This window comes from Phascolarctos cinereus, unplaced genomic scaffold (genome assembly GCF_003287225.1).
Source record: "Phascolarctos cinereus isolate Bilbo 61053 unplaced genomic scaffold, phaCin_HiC Scaffold_4;HRSCAF=312, whole genome shotgun sequence".
Classification (NCBI taxonomy): Eukaryota; Metazoa; Chordata; class Mammalia; order Diprotodontia; family Phascolarctidae; genus Phascolarctos; species Phascolarctos cinereus.
In genome coordinates, this window is record NW_027555847.1 from 515187955 (window position 1) to 515206776 (window position 18822).

Consider the following 18822-nt stretch of genomic DNA (forward strand, 5'->3'; position numbering starts at 1 on the left):
GGTTTGAGTAACTAGAAGTATCTGATTTTATTATTGTTTAACTTCACAAAGATTTATAAAGCACCTACCAAGAGAAAGGAAGACACTGTGTTGGACTTTAGGGTTAGAAAAACAAAATGACCATCCCTCACTTTGAGGAATTTACTTTCATCTAAGGAAGTTAAGGTGAATATGTCTTTTATAAGTAAAGGCAAAATAACTTGAGAAGGAAAGCACCTCTAACAGCTGAATCAAAAAAGGTTTCTTCCTGAGCTGAGTTTTAAAAGTAAGATAAGTATTCTAAGTGACCTAGGTGAGCTCAGAGGGAGAGTGCACGAAGTGGGGAAATATAAAATCTGTCTGAAAAGATAGGCTGGAGCCAAATTGTGTATTGCTTTATTTCCAAACTGAGCAATTTGTTTTTGTGTCTGGGATCTTTTTAGCACAGCAAAGAGCTTTCATTATATTTTTTACATACTTTCTGATATTCAAAAATGGGTGTTTTTAATATATCTGATAGAAGAAAAGCCAATACTGTCCAGGTAATCAATGACTTTGTTCTCCAAGTAGAATACTGAACAGGATATAAGATACTCTTGGAGCACCTTGCACAAGGAAATCTCTCTCTCTCTCTCTCTCTCTCTCTCTCTCTCTCTCTCTCTCTCTCTCTCTCTCTCTCACACACACACACACACACACACACACACACACACACACACACGCACACGCACACACACACACACACACACACATACACACACACCCAACCTCCAACACCAGCAACACTGGTCACTCTCTTCTCCAGCTAAAAGGCTAGATTCCTGGATCATTCTTCCTAGGAAATTCAAAATCTCTCCTTTATTAAACATGTCAGGTGCTTTTGCCACAACTCCTCATCAACTGCTTTGGGAAGAGTAAACTGCATGAGCACAGCTTTACACACCCACATCTTTATCCCTCCATATACAGATCTGCTTTTCTATGCTTCACTTTTATGCAAGCATAAAAGTAAATAGAAGAGAAAAAGAGGAACATGGTCTGGTCACTTTTAGAGACTATAAAATAAAAAGGTGGCTTATCTGACAGGAGCTTCACCTCTTCAGCCCCAGCCAATCCAATCATCTTAATTTACCTGCGTCTATTGTCAGTAAGGTTCCAAGAGATGTACGCACACCCTCTTATAAAGTTGATTGGATATTTCTTCAAATTGCTCAGTCCCTTAATCAGCTTCCCCTTATATTGTAATAAATCGCTTAGACTATAAAAAAGAAAATTATTTGTTTAAAAATAAGTGGCCTGGTAGCCCAAAAAATATTAGGCTGCATTAATATAGAAGTCTAATGTCCAGAACAAAGCAGATAATAATCCTCTTGTATTCTGCCCTAATCAGGCTACATTTGAATTACTGTATTTTGCTTTAATGCCACATTTTAGGAAGGAAATTGTTAAATAGGAGCTTATACAGAGGAAGATGTCCCAGGATAGTACCAGGATCTGTTGAAAGAGCTGAGGATAATTAGCCCAGAGAAGAGAAGACTGAGAGGGAGAATGAAATAGGAAATATTCTTGTAATATTTGAAGGATGAGACTTTCTGCTTGCCTCAGGGAGTAACCATACTTAGATTATTTAGTAGAAGTTCAGGAAGCTAAACTTCAGTGCATTGTAAGAAGAGCATCCTAAAAATGGGAGCTATCCAAAAGTGGGATGGCCCTTCTGGCATCATGGATGTTCCTAATCACTGGAAGTCTTCAAGTGAAAAGAGTCTGTATCATCCTCTGTGACAGATATTGTAGAAGGGGACATGCTTCAAGTAGCATCATCTTAGGTGATGCTTTTCAACTTGCAGATTCTGTGATTCTGTAAAACTTCTATATTGGAAGCTGTGTTTATATACAAGTGAACCTCAGTTATCCCTGGTTTGGAGTGAATTTTAACGTATTGATCTTAAATTACAATAGAATCTTATCCTGGGTAGTGGGGCTAATGTTTAACTTACAAACTAAATTGTAGTTAACAGTAACACCTCGTGGATGGTATATTAGGGAATTAGATATTCTAATGCAATTTATCTGGCATTTTGGGGGAAAGATGTTTCACTTACTGACTTTACGAATTATTGGATTTTGCCCCATTAAGTACTAAAACTTTTTAAATTTTTAATCAATTTTTATGAAAAGCTACCAAAAAGCTGTTATATACTTCCCTGACATACTAAATAGAAAGTCCTGTTATTAACCTCTTGCTTAGTATGAATCATCATTAGAAATATGTTATTTTATTGTACTATGATTTCCCTAGGGCGCTAGTAAAATGTATAATTTGCCCCTATCCTAAATGGCCCCAACCTTAGGGCCATTATGGTCATTGAGTCCTTGTCTGCTTTAAAATGTTTATCTCCCTCACCATTTTGTCAGTTGCCATTTCTTTCTAATATTTTGCTGTGGGTTTGAGAGACAAAAGGCAACCACCCTTGTCAGAACTGTGTCTAAAGGAAGAATAAAATAAGATATTGAATTAGGACAGTGAGTTTTCATTCCTTCATTCCTTTCACTGCCTAATTTCTTAGGAGAGTAGGCTTACATGAACTTGCTGAATCAATCCTCTGCCTCTTGAAATACAACTTCCATCTTTATCATTCTGTTGAAACTACCTTCAAAATCAGCAGTGACTTCCTACTGTAATGCAGAACATTATTTTACCATTTAGGTAGTAGGGCCCTTTAGGCCATGGAAAGCAGAAGTTCTGCTTAATCTTGCCCCAGACCTCTTTCCTCCTAAATCTAAATAATAGTGAAATGTACTCTTGCATAGCTTAAGCACAGCCCATACCTCCAGCGCAAATGGATAAGAAAGCTTGCAATATAATTGCTTTAGATAATTATGTTTATACCAGAGACCAGGACACCTGGTCTGGTTTGTGTGATCCCTGACCTGTAATGATGGGGTACTTGGGTGCTTGTGCTTATACTTGTGCCCCAAATGTCTCCCTAGTCTCAAAAACACTGTCTCTGACAACCACTCCCTAGCCCAGGGACACTGTGCCTAGCAGTATTCATGCATGGGCCTCAGCACGACCCTTATCTGGCTGCTCAGGCCCCAGCCCTCAGATCATGTCTCTGGAAGCCTCCCAATTCCTTAGTTGTGAGAAAGCTTTCCTTTGTTGCAGGGCATTCTCATGTCAAGACAGAGGGAGAGGGGTGTCCTTGATCAGCCCAAGAACTCTTCCTCTTGCCAGACGTCAAAGATTCATCCCCCTCCCTGTCCTGTATACTCCCTGTACTTTCCCATCCATAGCCCCCAAAGACACCTGCATCTTTGGATTACCTCATCAGTGTTCCTTGCATTTCTTTCCCATGCTCTTTTCTATATAAACCCTAGCTTGACCCCTGATGGGGGCTGCTTGAAATGGGTGTGCATACCCCTTGCAGCCGTACACTAACAAAATCCACATTTTAAATTATGTCTGGGTCTCACTCGCTGATTTCTCGGTACAACACTACTCACCAAAAACAATCACCTTTTTTCAGTCCTCATCTTTTGACTCCTCTGTAACATTTGAAATTGTGGATTAATCTCAACCTTCTGGATATTTTCTTATTCTTTGGGCCATCCCTAATACTTTGTTTTTCTGCTTCCTCTCCTGAGCTCCATATTTACGTTTCTAAATACCTACTGGATACCTTCATCTGGATTATCTTACCAGCAGCTGAATCTCAACATAACTTAAATTGAATTTGGACGAATCTTCTTTTCTAAAACTTATGTTGTTTAACTCTCCCTTTCCTTTGACCCATATATCCTATCAGTTACCAGCTTCTGTTCATTCTCTCTCCAAAATACCTCCTATATCCATCTCCTATTTCCCATTGCCATCACACTAGTTCAGACTTTTATTAACTCTCACCTAAACTATTCCAGTAGCTTCCTAAAGCCTAAAGTACTTCCTCACCCCATCCAGTCTAACCAGACACTCCTGGCCCCCAATTGAGGCCATCTGCCTTGAACCCTTTTACCTCTCTTACTCCATAATTTAAAGCCCCTTTACGTTTTCTCCTTTGTTATAGGTCCCAAAAGAGGAGTGCCCCTTCTATTTGCACTCTTAGTTACATCACTCCCATCTAGTCCAGGAGTTGTCCCATTCCTTCTCTCACTTCTTCCATCACTCTCTTTTTATTGATGCCTTACTTGCTGCCTTTGACCTTCACAGGTGTGTCCTATCTATTAAAAAAAAAAAACAACTTAATTTTACCCTCCTATCCCCTCAATTATCTCTTCTATTAACCTATATCCCTTTCATTGCCAAGCTTTTAAAAAGTCATTTATTCTCACTGCCTCCACTTCATGATCTCTCTTTTCATTTCTCAACCCATCTCAGTTTTTAATACCCTGCCGCTTCTAAGACTGCTTTAGGCAAGCTTAACAATTGTCTCTTTAACTGCCAAATCCCTTTAACTGCTAATTTCCTTTCCTCAGCCTTCTTCCTTTGACTTCTTAGCTTTTGACACTGTTGAGTGCTTCTTGCTATTGGTTCATCTTAAGACCATAACTGTAGAGCTAGATAAGTCCTCAGAGTCTATCTAATCCAAGCCTGTCATTTGACAGATAAAAGAAAATGAAGCCCAGAGAGGTTATGACTTGGCTCAGGTCTCACAGGTAGTAAGGGATAGAGCAGAACTTCCAACTCCAAAGTCAGTACTCTGCACTTTTACCAGGCTGTCTCTAGCATCTTCTTTCTCATGTTCCCCTGGCCACCATCGAGACTCTGTATTGTAATCTCTGTATTCTTATTTGGTGATCTCATTAGCTCAATATTTTCAGTTACTTCTCCATGTAGATGATTCCCGAAATGTATATATACAGTAGCTCTAATTGCCTGAGCTCTAGTCCCACATAGCCCACTGCCTGCTGGCCATATCTACCTTGATGTCAGGTGAGCATCTCAAACTTAAATATCCAAAACTAAACCGAGTATCTCTCCCCCTAATCTTGTCCCTCCTCCAAACTTACATATTTCTGTTTAAGGCATCATTTCACAGTTATCTGAGTTCACCTCCAAGTTGTCCTGGATTCATTCCTCTCCCTCATCCATCCCCATACATAGCTGCCAGGTTTTGATTCTACCTTCCCAGCATCTTGCGTCCATCCTCTTCTCCCTGATCACTTGGCCATCACCCCCACCTCAGGTGCTCATCACCTCTTCTCTGAATTATTTTAATTGCCTCCTGCTTGGGCTCCCTGCTTCTAGTCTTTTTCCTTTTCCAGTCCATCCTTCACAAAACATATAAAATAACCTTCCCACAATAAAATTTTGACCTTGTCACTCTGCTGCTCAAAAACTTTCACTTGCTGTCTTTTTGCCTTGAGAATAAACTCCTTAGTACAGTGTGTAAGGTTTTCTATACCTTGGCTCCAACTCTTCTTTTCACAGACTTTAAAGTTACCCTCTTTCACATATTCTATACTCCAATTTCACCACTCTTTTCCAGTTCAGTAAGTGTCCTGCCTCTGCATTGCACAAGCCAACCCACATGCCTGGAATGCACTTTGTCCTTATCTGTGTGTTTCAGAATTCTTATCTTCCTTTAGCTTCAGTTCACTTATCACCTCTTCAAAGAAACCTTCCAAGATTCCCTAGTTGTTATTGTTCTCTTCTTTGTATTTACTTATTTGTATACATGTTGTATCCCCTTGGATAGCTCTTTGAAGGCAAAGATTGTTTTGTTTTTCTATCCCCAGTGCCTAGCATTGTGTACAAGTCTTGTAGATCACAGATGCTTAATAAATATGCGTTGAATTCTCCTCCACCATCTAGAAATGACATCTCTAGCTTGTTCTAGGTGCTCCAGTCTAATACCTTGTTCCTATCTTTCAAGCATCTATATTCTGTTTTGTGTTATTGTTATTTATGTACATGTCTTTCTCCCTGCCTCTTGTGGGCAGAAACCACATCTTATCTATGTTTATATCTCATCCAGTATCTAGCCCAATGCTTTGAATAAATAATAGATGTTTAATAAATATTTGTTGAATGGATGAGTAAAATGGATGAATTTTAAACAATTTTTTTGATGACTCAGGTTTTGTTTTATTTTTTTTCTACTAGGTAAGCAACATCTAAAAAAAGTGATATTATTTCTAGGTTGTGTTTCACTGAGTAGGATTTGACTACACATAGCAAAATCTATGCTTATATTAAGTTCTCTTTTAATAAAGATTTGTTATTTTTAATGTTACTTTTTTAAATATAGAATTTATAATTAAAATGTGTGATTTTTTTTCCCCCTTAGATTACACCACCTCCATCCCTGTCAGATCCACTTAAAGAGCTTTTTCGGCAACAGGAAGTTGTAAGAATGAAACTGCGTTTGCAACATAGTATCGAAAGGGTACTAATTTCTTACTGTTTAAAAAAATAATGTGATGTTTAATACAGGGATGAAGCTAAATTTATCCTCTAATTGGCCAATGTGTTTTGACAATGGGTTACAGTTTCCTCCAACTATTATAGTGTAGTTTCCTTTTTTTGGTAATCACTTGAGAAAATGACCTGTTTATCTAATTCATTAAAAAGATTTACTGAAACTATTTTAAGATACCTTCTTCTATAACATGATTCTTGATGAAGTTTATATTGTATAAATGACCAGAAGTCCCAGATAGCTTTCTGTCACTATCCTTTTTTGAATTGGTAAAACCCCAGCTTCTGTGACTTCCAAGTAAGTCTTTTAGGACCCCAAGCCTTAGGAGAGTTATTTGGTCTTGTGAATTTTGAGCTGGCTATTATATACAAATGAACTTAACCTCTAAGTTTCTTGATCTAAAAATGAGTGTTTAGACCCAGATAATAAAACACTCTTTTATGGTTTTATTCAGTATTACATTAGCCCTGAATATCTTTCTTAAAGCATGAAAGAGGACAATCCACCCTACCCCAACCCAAGCAGCCCCTCACGGAGATGGACTGGAAGGTTATAATAGCCACGGTATCCATTGTGATATTAGTTCTTTTAATTCAAAAAAAGACTTTTGTATCAAGTTGCAGAAACCTCTGAAGGCTTCTTAAAACCCTTTATATTCAGTATTCATCTTTAATTCCTGAATTTACTAAAATTTACTACTAAATATCTTACTAGCATTTAATAATAATGTCCAGAAACCATAATTAATGATATTTTTATATAAAAATGTTAGAAGAAATTATATCTAGCGAATAAATATAGCATAAAATTATAGTAGCCTTTTTTTGTGTTTATGCTTTGCTCATTTGCCTCTCTTTAAAGGCATTTGTAAAGATCATGAAAATCATTTTTTATTTCACCAAAATTTAACACTCTAATATATTTGACATATTGTGTAGCATTGTTTAGTATATTACTATAGTATATTATAACAATAACTGCTTTGTAATGCTGATGAGGTTTTTTCCTTCTGTGATCTTAAAAATATAACATTTCCTTTCTTTCATCCTCCTTTATATATTATTCTTCGAGACAAACTTGTATCAATAATAGAGATACTTTGCAATAGCCATTTTCTTTTCTCATACCAAGATTTGAACTTGCAATTTCATATATTAAACTTATGACCAATTAAGTATGAATTTTAAGTTAAAAGTTACATTTTTAAAATCTCATTTTAAATTTCATTGTATTCGTCCAGGTAATTGTCATATAAAAAGTATCAATTTTTTAATTAATTAAGTTAAACTAACCTAATTTCATTGTTGCTGGGAGTTTTCAGTGGGGAAACTTCCTTTAGTAATACACATTAGAGACTTTTTTGCATTTTATAGTCTTAGATTTACAAAATAAACAACATACATGTATGTGTGTATGAAAGTCGTATACCCCTTTCTGCTATTATAAATTACAAATGTTAGTTTTTTAAAAAAAAAGACAGCATGATATTTGTAGGTATATTTATTTCTATGAAATCATCCTGTGTAAAAGAGGAACAGACAGATCAAGAAAGAAAAATAATTTATATTTTAAAACTGTCAAATCTCATTTTAGAAAGTCAGTATTTCTAAGCCCTTAATGAAAAGAAAGCAAGTTCTGAATCTCTGAAAATAAAATAAATTTCAAGTGATACTTCAAGTGAAAAGTAAGTCACTGTGTAGACCATATAGGTTTTTTAAAATATATTTTTATACGTAGTTTTTTCCTTTGTTCAACTAGGAAAAGCTTATTGTATCTAATGAACAAGAAGTTCTCCGTGTTCATTATCGAGCTGCAAGAACATTAGCAAATCAGACACTGCCCTTCAGTGCGTGCACTGTTCTCCTGGATGCAGAGGTGTACAATGTGCCCCTGGATTCTCAGGTATAACGTTTTTTGGTGTGGTCAGTATGTTTTTCTGTATCAGTTGCTTTTGAAGTAGAGGCAATATGATGTAGTAGAGGGATGGCAAGACTTGTAGTTGGGAGAGATGTGTGTTCATATCTTACCTCTGACACTGACTACATGACCATGGGCAAGTCTCTTAACCTCCGCTATTTGTAAAATGAGGAATACCTTTGGTACTTACATAACAATGTTGTTGTGATGAGATTGTGTAAAGCTTTTTTGCAATTCTTAGAGCATATATTATGTTGGATATAGAACATTGGATAGCATGTAGTATGTTGGGAAAAAACCTGTATTTTGAGTCAGGGATTCAGGTCCCAGCTCTTCTGCTTAGTATGACCTTGTGTAACTTTGAATGTTTCACTTAATCTCTCTGGGCCCTCATTTTCTTCTTCTGTAAACTGAAAGAGTTAGACAAAATGATCTTTAAGGTCCTTCTAGCTCCAAATCTATGATCCTGTGGTTCTATATAAGTGTTATCTACTGTTTTTACTGTTTAGATGTCCATAGAAATAACCTAAAATTTAAGGGAGAGATGGCATCTCCTCTTTTAGGTGGGAGGGGAGAGTATCCTGTTCTTAGCTATTTTAGTCTCCTATGTACAGCTGAAAGAATATTTCATTCCTATCACATAGGACCTCTAAATGCAATTTTATTTATAAAACCAGATTTTTAAAAAATATAAGCAATATATTCTTAGTACTTTGGGTTGGTTTTTCTAAAGTATTTTTTGTGTATAAGTTTCTTGGACCTCTAAGATTCACCCTATCTCTTATCAATGAGATTAAACAAGTAAGTTTAAAGTTCCTGACATTTCTTTAATTAAAAAAAAAAAGGTCATAAGTGCAGAGTCTTTCTTTGAACATTGGTGTTGACTGAAATAGGGGATTATAATTCTAATGAGATACCATTTAATTGTAGTATGATTTATCAGTGTAAATGAAAAACATCATATTATATATTGGAATTTGCTGGGCCTGGATGATATGGTCCTACAAAATAAGGTTAATTTAATTGTGCAGAAGAGAAGAGGGATATACACTAAAAATAAAAATAGCAATATGGGATTACAGAACACAAAGCATAGTAATGGGGAAAAGACCTGGAGATCGTGGTTATTACCATTCATTCATTCAAAGAGATGGATATTAGCATCTATGAATAAAAATTAAATAATTGTAGTGTTTTTGTCCTGGAGAAGAATAAATTAAGAGGTAACCATTATCTTCTCAAGTATATGTCCATGACCTGTGATTTCACCTGTTTGTGAATTCCCACCACCCTAATTGTCTTAGTTGCTGACAAGCTGTGTGACTTTCCCAGAGTGATCCAGCCAATAAGTGTCAGAATCAGAACTTAAAACCAGGTCTTCCCAAGTCCCAGCTTTCTACTATACAGTATTCAGTCAACATGCATTTATTAAGTGTTTACTATATGCTAGACACTGTGCTAAGCACTAGGAGTCTAGAGAAAGGCAAAAAAAAAAAAAGTACTCTTCCCTCAATGAGCTCACACTCCAGTGGGGGAGACACCATGTAAACAAGTAGGTACATACAAAATATATACCGAGTAGATGAAGGCATTCTGAAAGAAAAAGACATTAGTGTCTGGGGGTACTAGGAAAGAAGTTTTACAGAAGGTGGGCTTTAAGCTGAACTTTGAAGGAAGCCAGTGAAACTAAGAGGTTGAAATAAGGGGCCAGAGTATTCCAGGCATGGGGGATGGCCAGTGCAAAGGCACAGAGAAGGAACATGGACTGATGAGCACAAAGACCTGAATGTAGGCCAGAGTAGCTGCATTACGGTATACATAGAAAGGAGTAAAATGTAAGAAAAAAAAAGGTAAAAAAAAGTAAGAATGGAAAAGTAAGAAGGAACTTTAAATGCCAGAGGACTGTTCATCCTCTGTGATAGGGAGCCACTGCAAATCTCTCAGCAGGGATGGGGGTGAGGTGACATGGTCAGACCTACAATTTAGGGGAAAAAATAACTTTAGCAGCTAAGTGGAAAATGTATTAGAGTGGAGAGAGACAGTTAACTAGTTATAATGTTGTTAAGGCAGACATGACAAGGTGTGGCAATGGATTAGATACATGGTATGAGAATGATGAGACAAGGATGACAGGATGAGAGAATGCTACATCCCTTCAAATATTTGAAGGATGTTTGTGCAGCAGTGACCTAGTTTTTCCCTGTGTCTGCAAAGGACCATGAAGATAGAAATGACTTGGTAAGACAAAAGAAATTTTTAATTTTGTTAATTATAAAGAAGGACCATTATTGTTAATAAAGAAGGACCATTATTGTTAAATATAAAGAAGGGCCATTATTGGACAAATAAAGTAGTTATAAGATTGACTGTCTCTAAGGATTTTTTTTTAAAGAATGAGCCACATTTATATGCTGCTTTAGGTTCACAAAGCTCTTTTCTCACAAGAGGTCTCTCAGATAGGATAAACAACCATATGTCCCTTACAGTTTTGATGTGTACCTGCAGAAGATGAGATTACATGATATTTTGAGGTTCCTTTTAACTCTATCAATCTAATTCTCAACCCCCATTCATCCTAAAAAAAGTATTGGAATTATATGAATGAAGGCTTATGATAAGATTCAGGGAAAAGACTATTTAGAAGCTCACACTGAGTCCTGTTAGTTACTAATATTTCTTATGCTTTATTTTAGAAATATTGTACTGAAAATTCATCTGCTAATTATAAAAAATTCTGAAAATCAAAATATGATTCAAAGTATAGGATGTAAAGCTCAAAAAAAGAAATTTTTTCCTGAGAGCTGGCCTCAGAGTCAAGAAGACTTAAATTCAAATCCTTCCTGTGTCACATATTGGCTGTGTGTACACAAGTCACTCTCAGTGCTCTAGGCAGCTCTCTGAGTAGCAGATCAGGTGTCAGGCTGCATTGGTAGGGGGAGTTTGCTCCCCTGAAAGTTTCATATGCCATTGAAATTACTGGGCCAGCGCCTACCTTCTGCAGTTAGGTAGGTTCTTTACATTTGAGGCTTGACTCTGTAGCATTAAGAAAAGATGTGATTTCAAATTTGGTTGGCTAATAATTTCGGCATATAGCATTCATATAATTAAATCCTAATTTTGCTAAGTCCCTTTGGTTTTGTTCTTCTAAAATGAAAATAAAAGAAAATATATTCTCACATAAAACAGCATTTTTATAACATAGTCGTGTTTGTAGATTTAAGAGTGTTGGGGAAATTTTTTTGATTAAGTTTAAATAACGAAAATTGAAATACATTTTCACTGATACATATTTTTCTTACATCATCAGATTTTCTACCAGTATCCCTTCCTCTCCCCTTCTCAGACAGCCATCCCATGTAACAAATAATGTTTTTAAAGCAGTATTTTGTTTGTTTATTTTTGTTTTTTGCTAGGCAGTGGGGTTAAGTGACTTGCCCAGAGTCACACAGCTAGTGAGTGTCAAGTGTCTGAGGCTGGTTTTGAACTTAGATCCTCCTGACTCCAGGGCCAGTGCTCTAGCCACTGCACCACCTAGCTGCCCCTACAGGAGTATTTTTTTTTTAGTGAGGCAGTAAGGGTTAAGTGACTTGCCCAGGGTCACACAGCTAGTAAGTGTCAAGTGTTTGGTCTGAGGCCGGATTTGAACTCAGGTCCTCCTGACTTCAGGGCTGGTGCTCTATTCACTACACCACTTAGCTGCCCCCTCTACAGGAGTATTTTTAAAGGAGAAGGGGAAGGAACGAGAGGAAAAAAATGATCAAAACCAATCAGTATATTAAAAAAGTCTGAAATATATCACACTCACGGGCCTCTCACTTCTGCAAAGGAGTTGAGGGTATCTTCTCATTTCTGTTTTTAGGGGCCATTTTTGTTCTTTGTGATTTTGCAGTTTTCAAAGTAATTTTTTTAATAGCTGGTTTGTATCAAGATTATTTTCTTTGGCCTTATACCCAGAAGAGTAGTGCTTGTGCCTTTTTTTCTTTTCCTGTTTATTTCTTATTTAACATTTTTATCACTTTTTCCATGTCATTTTCCTATTTTCAACACATAGTTAGTTGGTGCAATATAACTCAGTGTGTGGGTGAGTACTAAACATTTTCCAGAAAGGCTTTCTATCCAGACATCATGGGGCATTGCTGACACTTCTGACTCCATGACAAAAGACTATATTCTGTAAAACAAACTGTGGTAAGGAACACTAAACCACCCCTCTGGGCCTCATTGTCCATATGTGTAAAATGAGAAGTTTGAACTAAATGATCCCAAAAGTAGTTTCCAGTTCTTATATTTTGAGGAGTTAATGAGTCTCCTGGTATGTTTGATAAAATTACGGACTATAGGAAGAAGATAATGGAGACAAGGAGATGTGCCTTCTGCACCTAGCACAGTGCCTGGCACATATCAAGAATGCTGATGACCCTTTCAGATTTTCAGTGTTCAAATTTGTAGTTTCCTAAGACTGCCCATTTCAGACCTTGAGTGACCTATTCAGATAATAAGTGTGTGATATTTTAAGTGATCATTTGCCCATGAAAGGGTCAGAAAATTTGGCTGAGAATTGGCAATGATAGTATACCTGTACCATTTACCTTTTTCTCTTCCCATTCACTGATGTGGGTAAACAGGAGAGACTGAGAGTTAAAAAGTGGTGAAGCTAGTCATGAGAGAATGGAGCTGTGGAGTCCAGCTTTCCAAGAAGAATCCACATTTTCCCCTGTGCCTTATAAAGAGTACAAGGTGGGGAACAATTCCTCTCTCTTCCCTCACCAGTGGCATCTTACATCACATGTAAATAACTAGGAGATGTTTGTTGTTGTTGTTGAATCATTTTTCAGTCATGTCTGACTCTTCATGAAAGCCCCATTTGGAGTTTTCTTGGCAAAGGTACAGGAATGGTTTACCATTTCCTTCTTCAGCTCATTTTACAGATGAGGAAACTGAGGCAAACAAGGTTACGTGACTTGCCGAGAAAGTGTCTGAGGCCAGATTTGAGCTTAGGAAGATGCATCTTTCCGACTCCAGCCGTGGCGCTCTATTACCACCTAGGTTAAGGATAAATAAATTAAAATTCTATCAGAGTATTCACTTTAAAGATGTGTTACATTTGTTTTGGAATGTTAAAAGGATATTCTTAAGTATTTCCTTGTCTCAGAAGATAAAGTCTTTTTCAGCACTCAGCCAACATAGCACAAGACCACATAGCCCTTTAGTTGGGAAGAATCCTTGTGCAGCCCCCACTTCTCCATCAAAGCTTTTTGAATGCTTTTTGGTGTGTATGATTTGCAGGAATGATTATTTATAACAAAATATTCCATATTTTCACTTTAGATGTCTGGATTTAGCTATATACTGGGTAAATGTTGAATGTTACTCATCATAATCTGCTCTTTATGTTCAAATTCTCAAATGAATGTACAGTCAGTTCTGGATAGTATTGCAGCTAGAGCCTAACTTCGCTCCTAATTATCTTTATATCTCACTGCAGTGGCTCACTGGCAATACTTATAGTTGCAACAGCTGAAAACCATACACGGTTCATCTTGTTTGTTGTAATGGCTTTGTGTGCACTTAAAGCTCAACAATCCCTCACACCCAGTATCTGTAGCAGCCTGCCTCTAAAACCTCTTTTATTGCTATGCCTAAGATAAGAGGGCTTTCCCACCAGAGGAGATTGAGAAACAGTATTGAAGCACCTGTTTTCAAAGGTTTGTCACTCATTCTCTATATGCTTGTCAGTCCTAGTGTAGAAAAAAAAATGTTGCATTGTCACATTTTAAGCGTGGAACAAATGTACAGTGTTGTAAGGAATTTAAAATCTATATGTGAACTAAGTTATTAAAGCAAGAAGGTATCCCATGCATATCAGCTAACCAGGCACCACAAGTCTGAGACCACAGGAGCTGGTGATCTTTGCCAGTCTCTGTACTTTTGGCTTGCCCTGGGTTCATTGCTCCAGAATTGCCTGTCTCATGAATTGGATAATTTGGCTCCCAGTGTTCCAGTTCTTCTACCATTTTATATTCCTGAGGATAGAAAATGTTATGCCTATACAGAAAAGGAATTGCTAAGCAATAAAGAATCATAGAATGATTATAGTCAGTTGAGAAGCTAATATACAAATTTCATTGGGACATTTGGAATAGGACTTCACATTATCTCTTTTGCATTTAAAGCAGTGCTTTTCTTTTTAGTGTTTTCCATGTGGGTGATTTCTGCTTGGCTAGTCTGCCACTGCACCTTTTGCCGTGATAACTGCTCTGGTAGCCATTACATCACTGTTCTGGTGCCCAGGAAAATACCAATTACCGTTCAAGATCCCACAAGGCCTTCTACCAAAAGAAAAAAAGATACAAATGGGACGCGGCCCTATCACAGACACAGAATTGCCAGTGGAGCAATGTGCTGAAGAAGCCAGTAGAGGGAAAGGGCATCCCCCATCCCTTCAGAGCTCAGACACCTATTCTTACTCCTTAAGTCCAACAAAACAGAAAGGGCCTGAGGGACAGTGATTGTCCCTTTAGTATATCTATAATGTTGCAGTTTAGCAGGCAATTTAAATTGTCATCATGATCAGTAGGAAATAGAGGATATCTGTGACTGCTCTGAATTTTGGGGGGAAAGTTTCCTCTTTCACACATCCCCCAAGGGGCTCTTACATATCTAAACTTTAATGTTCACTGTCCCCAAGTACTCATTTCTTTATTTTTTAAGTATTTGAGAACAGAGACTGTTTGGATTTTTTTTTCTTCTTTTCTGGCTGTTTCCTAACAGAGCAGTGGTTTGAGCATAGTGGATAGTCAACATACTTTCTTTCCTTATTGCCACAGAAATGGGATATTAGATTAAGTAAAAGTTTGGGAACATAAATTTTGGATGGGTTAATCTGTAAATAACTTTAAGTACTTACAAGTGAATAAAAGTAAAACCAACTACATTGCCACACATCCCTAGCTCTAATAAAAGCACAGCTTGGGCACACAGTCAACAAGATTTACTGGAAGAGATGAAGCAAGAGTTTTTAAAAGAGCTACAGAATTATTTATAATAAAATGAAACTGCTAGAGGAAACCATTGGAAAAGAAATGAGAATACTAGGATAAAATGTTAGAAAAGAAATGAGAGTTACAGAAAGAGAGTTAGTAGTTTGGCACAAGAAGTCACTTCCTAAAAGAAATTCCAAAATAAAAACCCTCAGGAATATTTTGGCCAAAATCCAGAGCTTCCAGGTGAAAAAAAAAATACTTCAAGCAGCCAAAAAGAAAGCATTCAAGTCCCAAGAAGCCACAGTCAAACTCACAAAAGATCCATCCACTACCGTAAAGGAGTGGACAGCTTTGAATATATTTCAGAAAATAAAAATAGAGACTTACCACCAAGAATAATTTACCCAGAAAAACTGAGTATAATCCTGTTGGGGATGGAGGGTGAGGTGGAGAAGGGAAATGGACATTTAATGAAGTACAGAACTTCCAAGCTTTCCTGATGAAAAACCCAGAGCTGCATAGAAACATTGAAAATCAAACATGAGGCACAAGAGAAACATAAGGTAAATATGAGTGAGCAATTCTAAAGGACTAAACAAAGATGAACTTTTTTACATTCTAACATGAGGAGATGATGTATGAACCTCAGAACCCTATAGTCAGGAGCAATAGAGGAAGTCTTATAAGGCAGAGGGCCTGGAAATAGTTTGTTGTTGTTTTGATTATCTTGAAGAAAAAAAAAGAAAGAGGGGAGAAAAGTATATTAGGGTGGAGGGAAGAGAAGAAAAGGATAGGAAAGTTATTGTATAATTTGAGTAATCAAACATTTTACAAACAAGGAAGGAGGGTGACTTGAACCTCATTTTCATCTGAATGGTTCTGGATGTAGAAATACATTTCACTTCACAGGGAAACTGGAGGGAAAGGCGAAAAGGGAGAGAGATAGTAGATCTTAGGGATTAAGGGAGGGATTCATCCTAAGCAAAATGAACTCTAACCATGGAGACTAGTTCTCAAAGAGGGGAAAAGAAAAAATGAAAAGAAGGAAAGAAGAAAGAAGAAACCTTGTAATTGGACACTAGGCTAGGGGAAAAGGACAGGGGAGCAAAAACAGAATGCATTAAACATAGAGTACTAGCTGAGAACACTCCTCTCTTACAACCCTCTTCTTTCTAAAGAGGTACAGGAAATATAAATCAAGACAATGACTAACAGGTCATTGTTTCCAGAGGACTCATGATGAAACACGTATCCACCTTCTGACAGAGGTGATAAACTCAGAACGCAGACTAAAACATACATTTTTTACATGGCCCATGCAGGAGTTTGTTTTACTTGACTATGTGTGTTTGCTGCAAGGATTTTGTTTTTAAGTTGGCAGGGGTGGAGGAAGGAAGATTTAAGAAAGAGGTGGATTTTCATCATTTACAAAAAAAAAGTTTCAGTATAGGTTGGATGCAGCTAAGATTAGCAAGGAAACAAACAAAAAACATCTTTACAGCAAGTTTCTGTGATAAAGGTCTCATTTCTAAGATATATAAGGACCTGATTCAAATTTATAAGATTAAAAACCATTCCCTAGTTGATAAACAATCAAAGGATATGTATAGGCAGTTTCAAAGGAAGGAATCCAACCTATCTATAACCAAATGAAAAAAAATGCTCCAAATCATTAGTAAATAAATACGAATTTTAAAAACTCTGAGGTTCCAGCTAATACCCATTAGATTGGCAAAGTTGACAAAAAAAAAAGGAAACTAACAAATACTGGAGGGCTGTGAGGAAATAGGCACATTAATACCCTGTTGGTGAATTGGTGTACCCATTATTTGGGACTATGTCCCGAAAGTTGCTAAATGTGTACTAAATGTTCCTTTTACCCAGAGAGGTCATTATTAGAACTATACCTCAGAAAGATCAAAGAAAGGGGAAAAGACCTATATGTGCAAAAATATTTGTGGCATTTCCTTCTGTTGTGGCAAAGAAATGCAAACTAACATGGAGGAAGAGGCATTCAATTGAGAAAAGACTGAACAAGTTATGGTATATAAGGAAATGATGAAAGGAATAGTTGCAGAGTAAATAGGAAGACTTGTATGAATTGTTGCAAAGTAAATCAAACAGAACCAGGAGAACAATTTATACAGTGACGATAGTTTATACAATAACAACAATTGTAAAGACAAACAACTTTGAAAGACTTAAGAACTCTCATCAATGCAATGAACAACCACAATTCCAGAAGATTATTGATGTAGAATGTTACCCACCGCCTCACAAAGGCGATGGATTCAAGATGAAAACGAGACATGTATTTTACGTGGCTAGTGTGAGAATTTTGTTTTACTTGGCTGTGCATATTTGTTACAAAACTGTATATGGAGAGAGAAAATAAATGCTTATTAAATAAATGGATAAATGAATGAGTGAATTTTTTTTAAATGCATGAGATCTCTAAGAAAAAAGTAGAAAAGTAAAGAGAAAAGGGACAAAATCAGAGCTTCAGCAAATGCAACATCAAAGGAGTATGTGAAAAAAGAGAACTCACAGAAGGAATAGTTACGTGGAAAACCAAGAAAGTATAATGTCATAGGAGTAGAAGGGAGAGTCATCAGTGTCAAATGTTTACAGAGAGATTACTGGCTATAAGGACAGAGAAAAAAATCATTAGATTCGATGATTTGCTAGTCTGATAGTTTGAACAGTGGTAAAAACAGAAACTAGATTGCAAGAAGTGCAGGATCAAGTGGGAGGTGAGAAATGGATTCAAGTTAATCTACTTCCATAATATAGTGACCTGTATAGAGCATTCAGAAGGTATTAGGAGAGGATAAAGATTTATAATGATTAATTTGTGTTCTGTAATACTCCATTTCCATTTTTCTCTTTCAGGCTGATGACAGTAAAACATCTGTGAGAGATCGATTTAATGCAAGACAGTTCATGTCTTGGTTGCAAGATGTAGATGATAAGTTTGACAAGTTAAAGGTATGTATATGTAGAAGTATGATTTAACTGAATGTCTACTCCATCCAAAAAACATGGACAATAAGTGTAATTGAAGTGTAGTAGAAAGAGTTGGGAAAGGAGTCTTCACAAGCATAAGCATGAATCTTTATCCTGACCAGAGCAGGAAAGTGCACTGGTTATTGATATTGCCAAGTATGGTAGTTTATGCATACCCTTGAAAACATTTTCTAATTGGGGTTTTCATCCAACTTGCATATGCCTTCCGATAGTCATAACATAGAAGACCCAGGAGGGAGGGGAGGAGGAGAATTAAAGAACTGGTAGTAACCCATAGAAAATATAGTTTACTTTGAGATTTTGTTCATATTTTTCATCCATTTTCTCTTTGTCTAAATAACAATAATCATAAAAAGTTTTCTTTCACAATTTGGAAGTATATTCTCTAATTCTAACCCATAAAATGAATATAGTTAAGTTGTAATTTTACCTAGAAATTATCACTAACAGATAACAGTTGGGAGATTTTAAAATAGGAAATTATACATATTTAAGAA

At 36.6% G+C, this 18822-nt stretch overlaps 1 protein-coding gene across 1 annotated transcript in view; it reads left to right on the top strand.

The window, feature by feature from the left end:
- ANKRD12 (ankyrin repeat domain 12) overlaps window positions 1-18822 on the top strand; it is a 196272-nt gene that overhangs the window by 172887 nt on the left and 4563 nt on the right. The window contains 3 exon segments of the mRNA XM_020985535.2: window positions 6267-6365; window positions 8157-8300; window positions 18191-18286. Of these exon segments, the coding sequence (XP_020841194.1) occupies window positions 6267-6365; window positions 8157-8300; window positions 18191-18286 (339 nt within the window).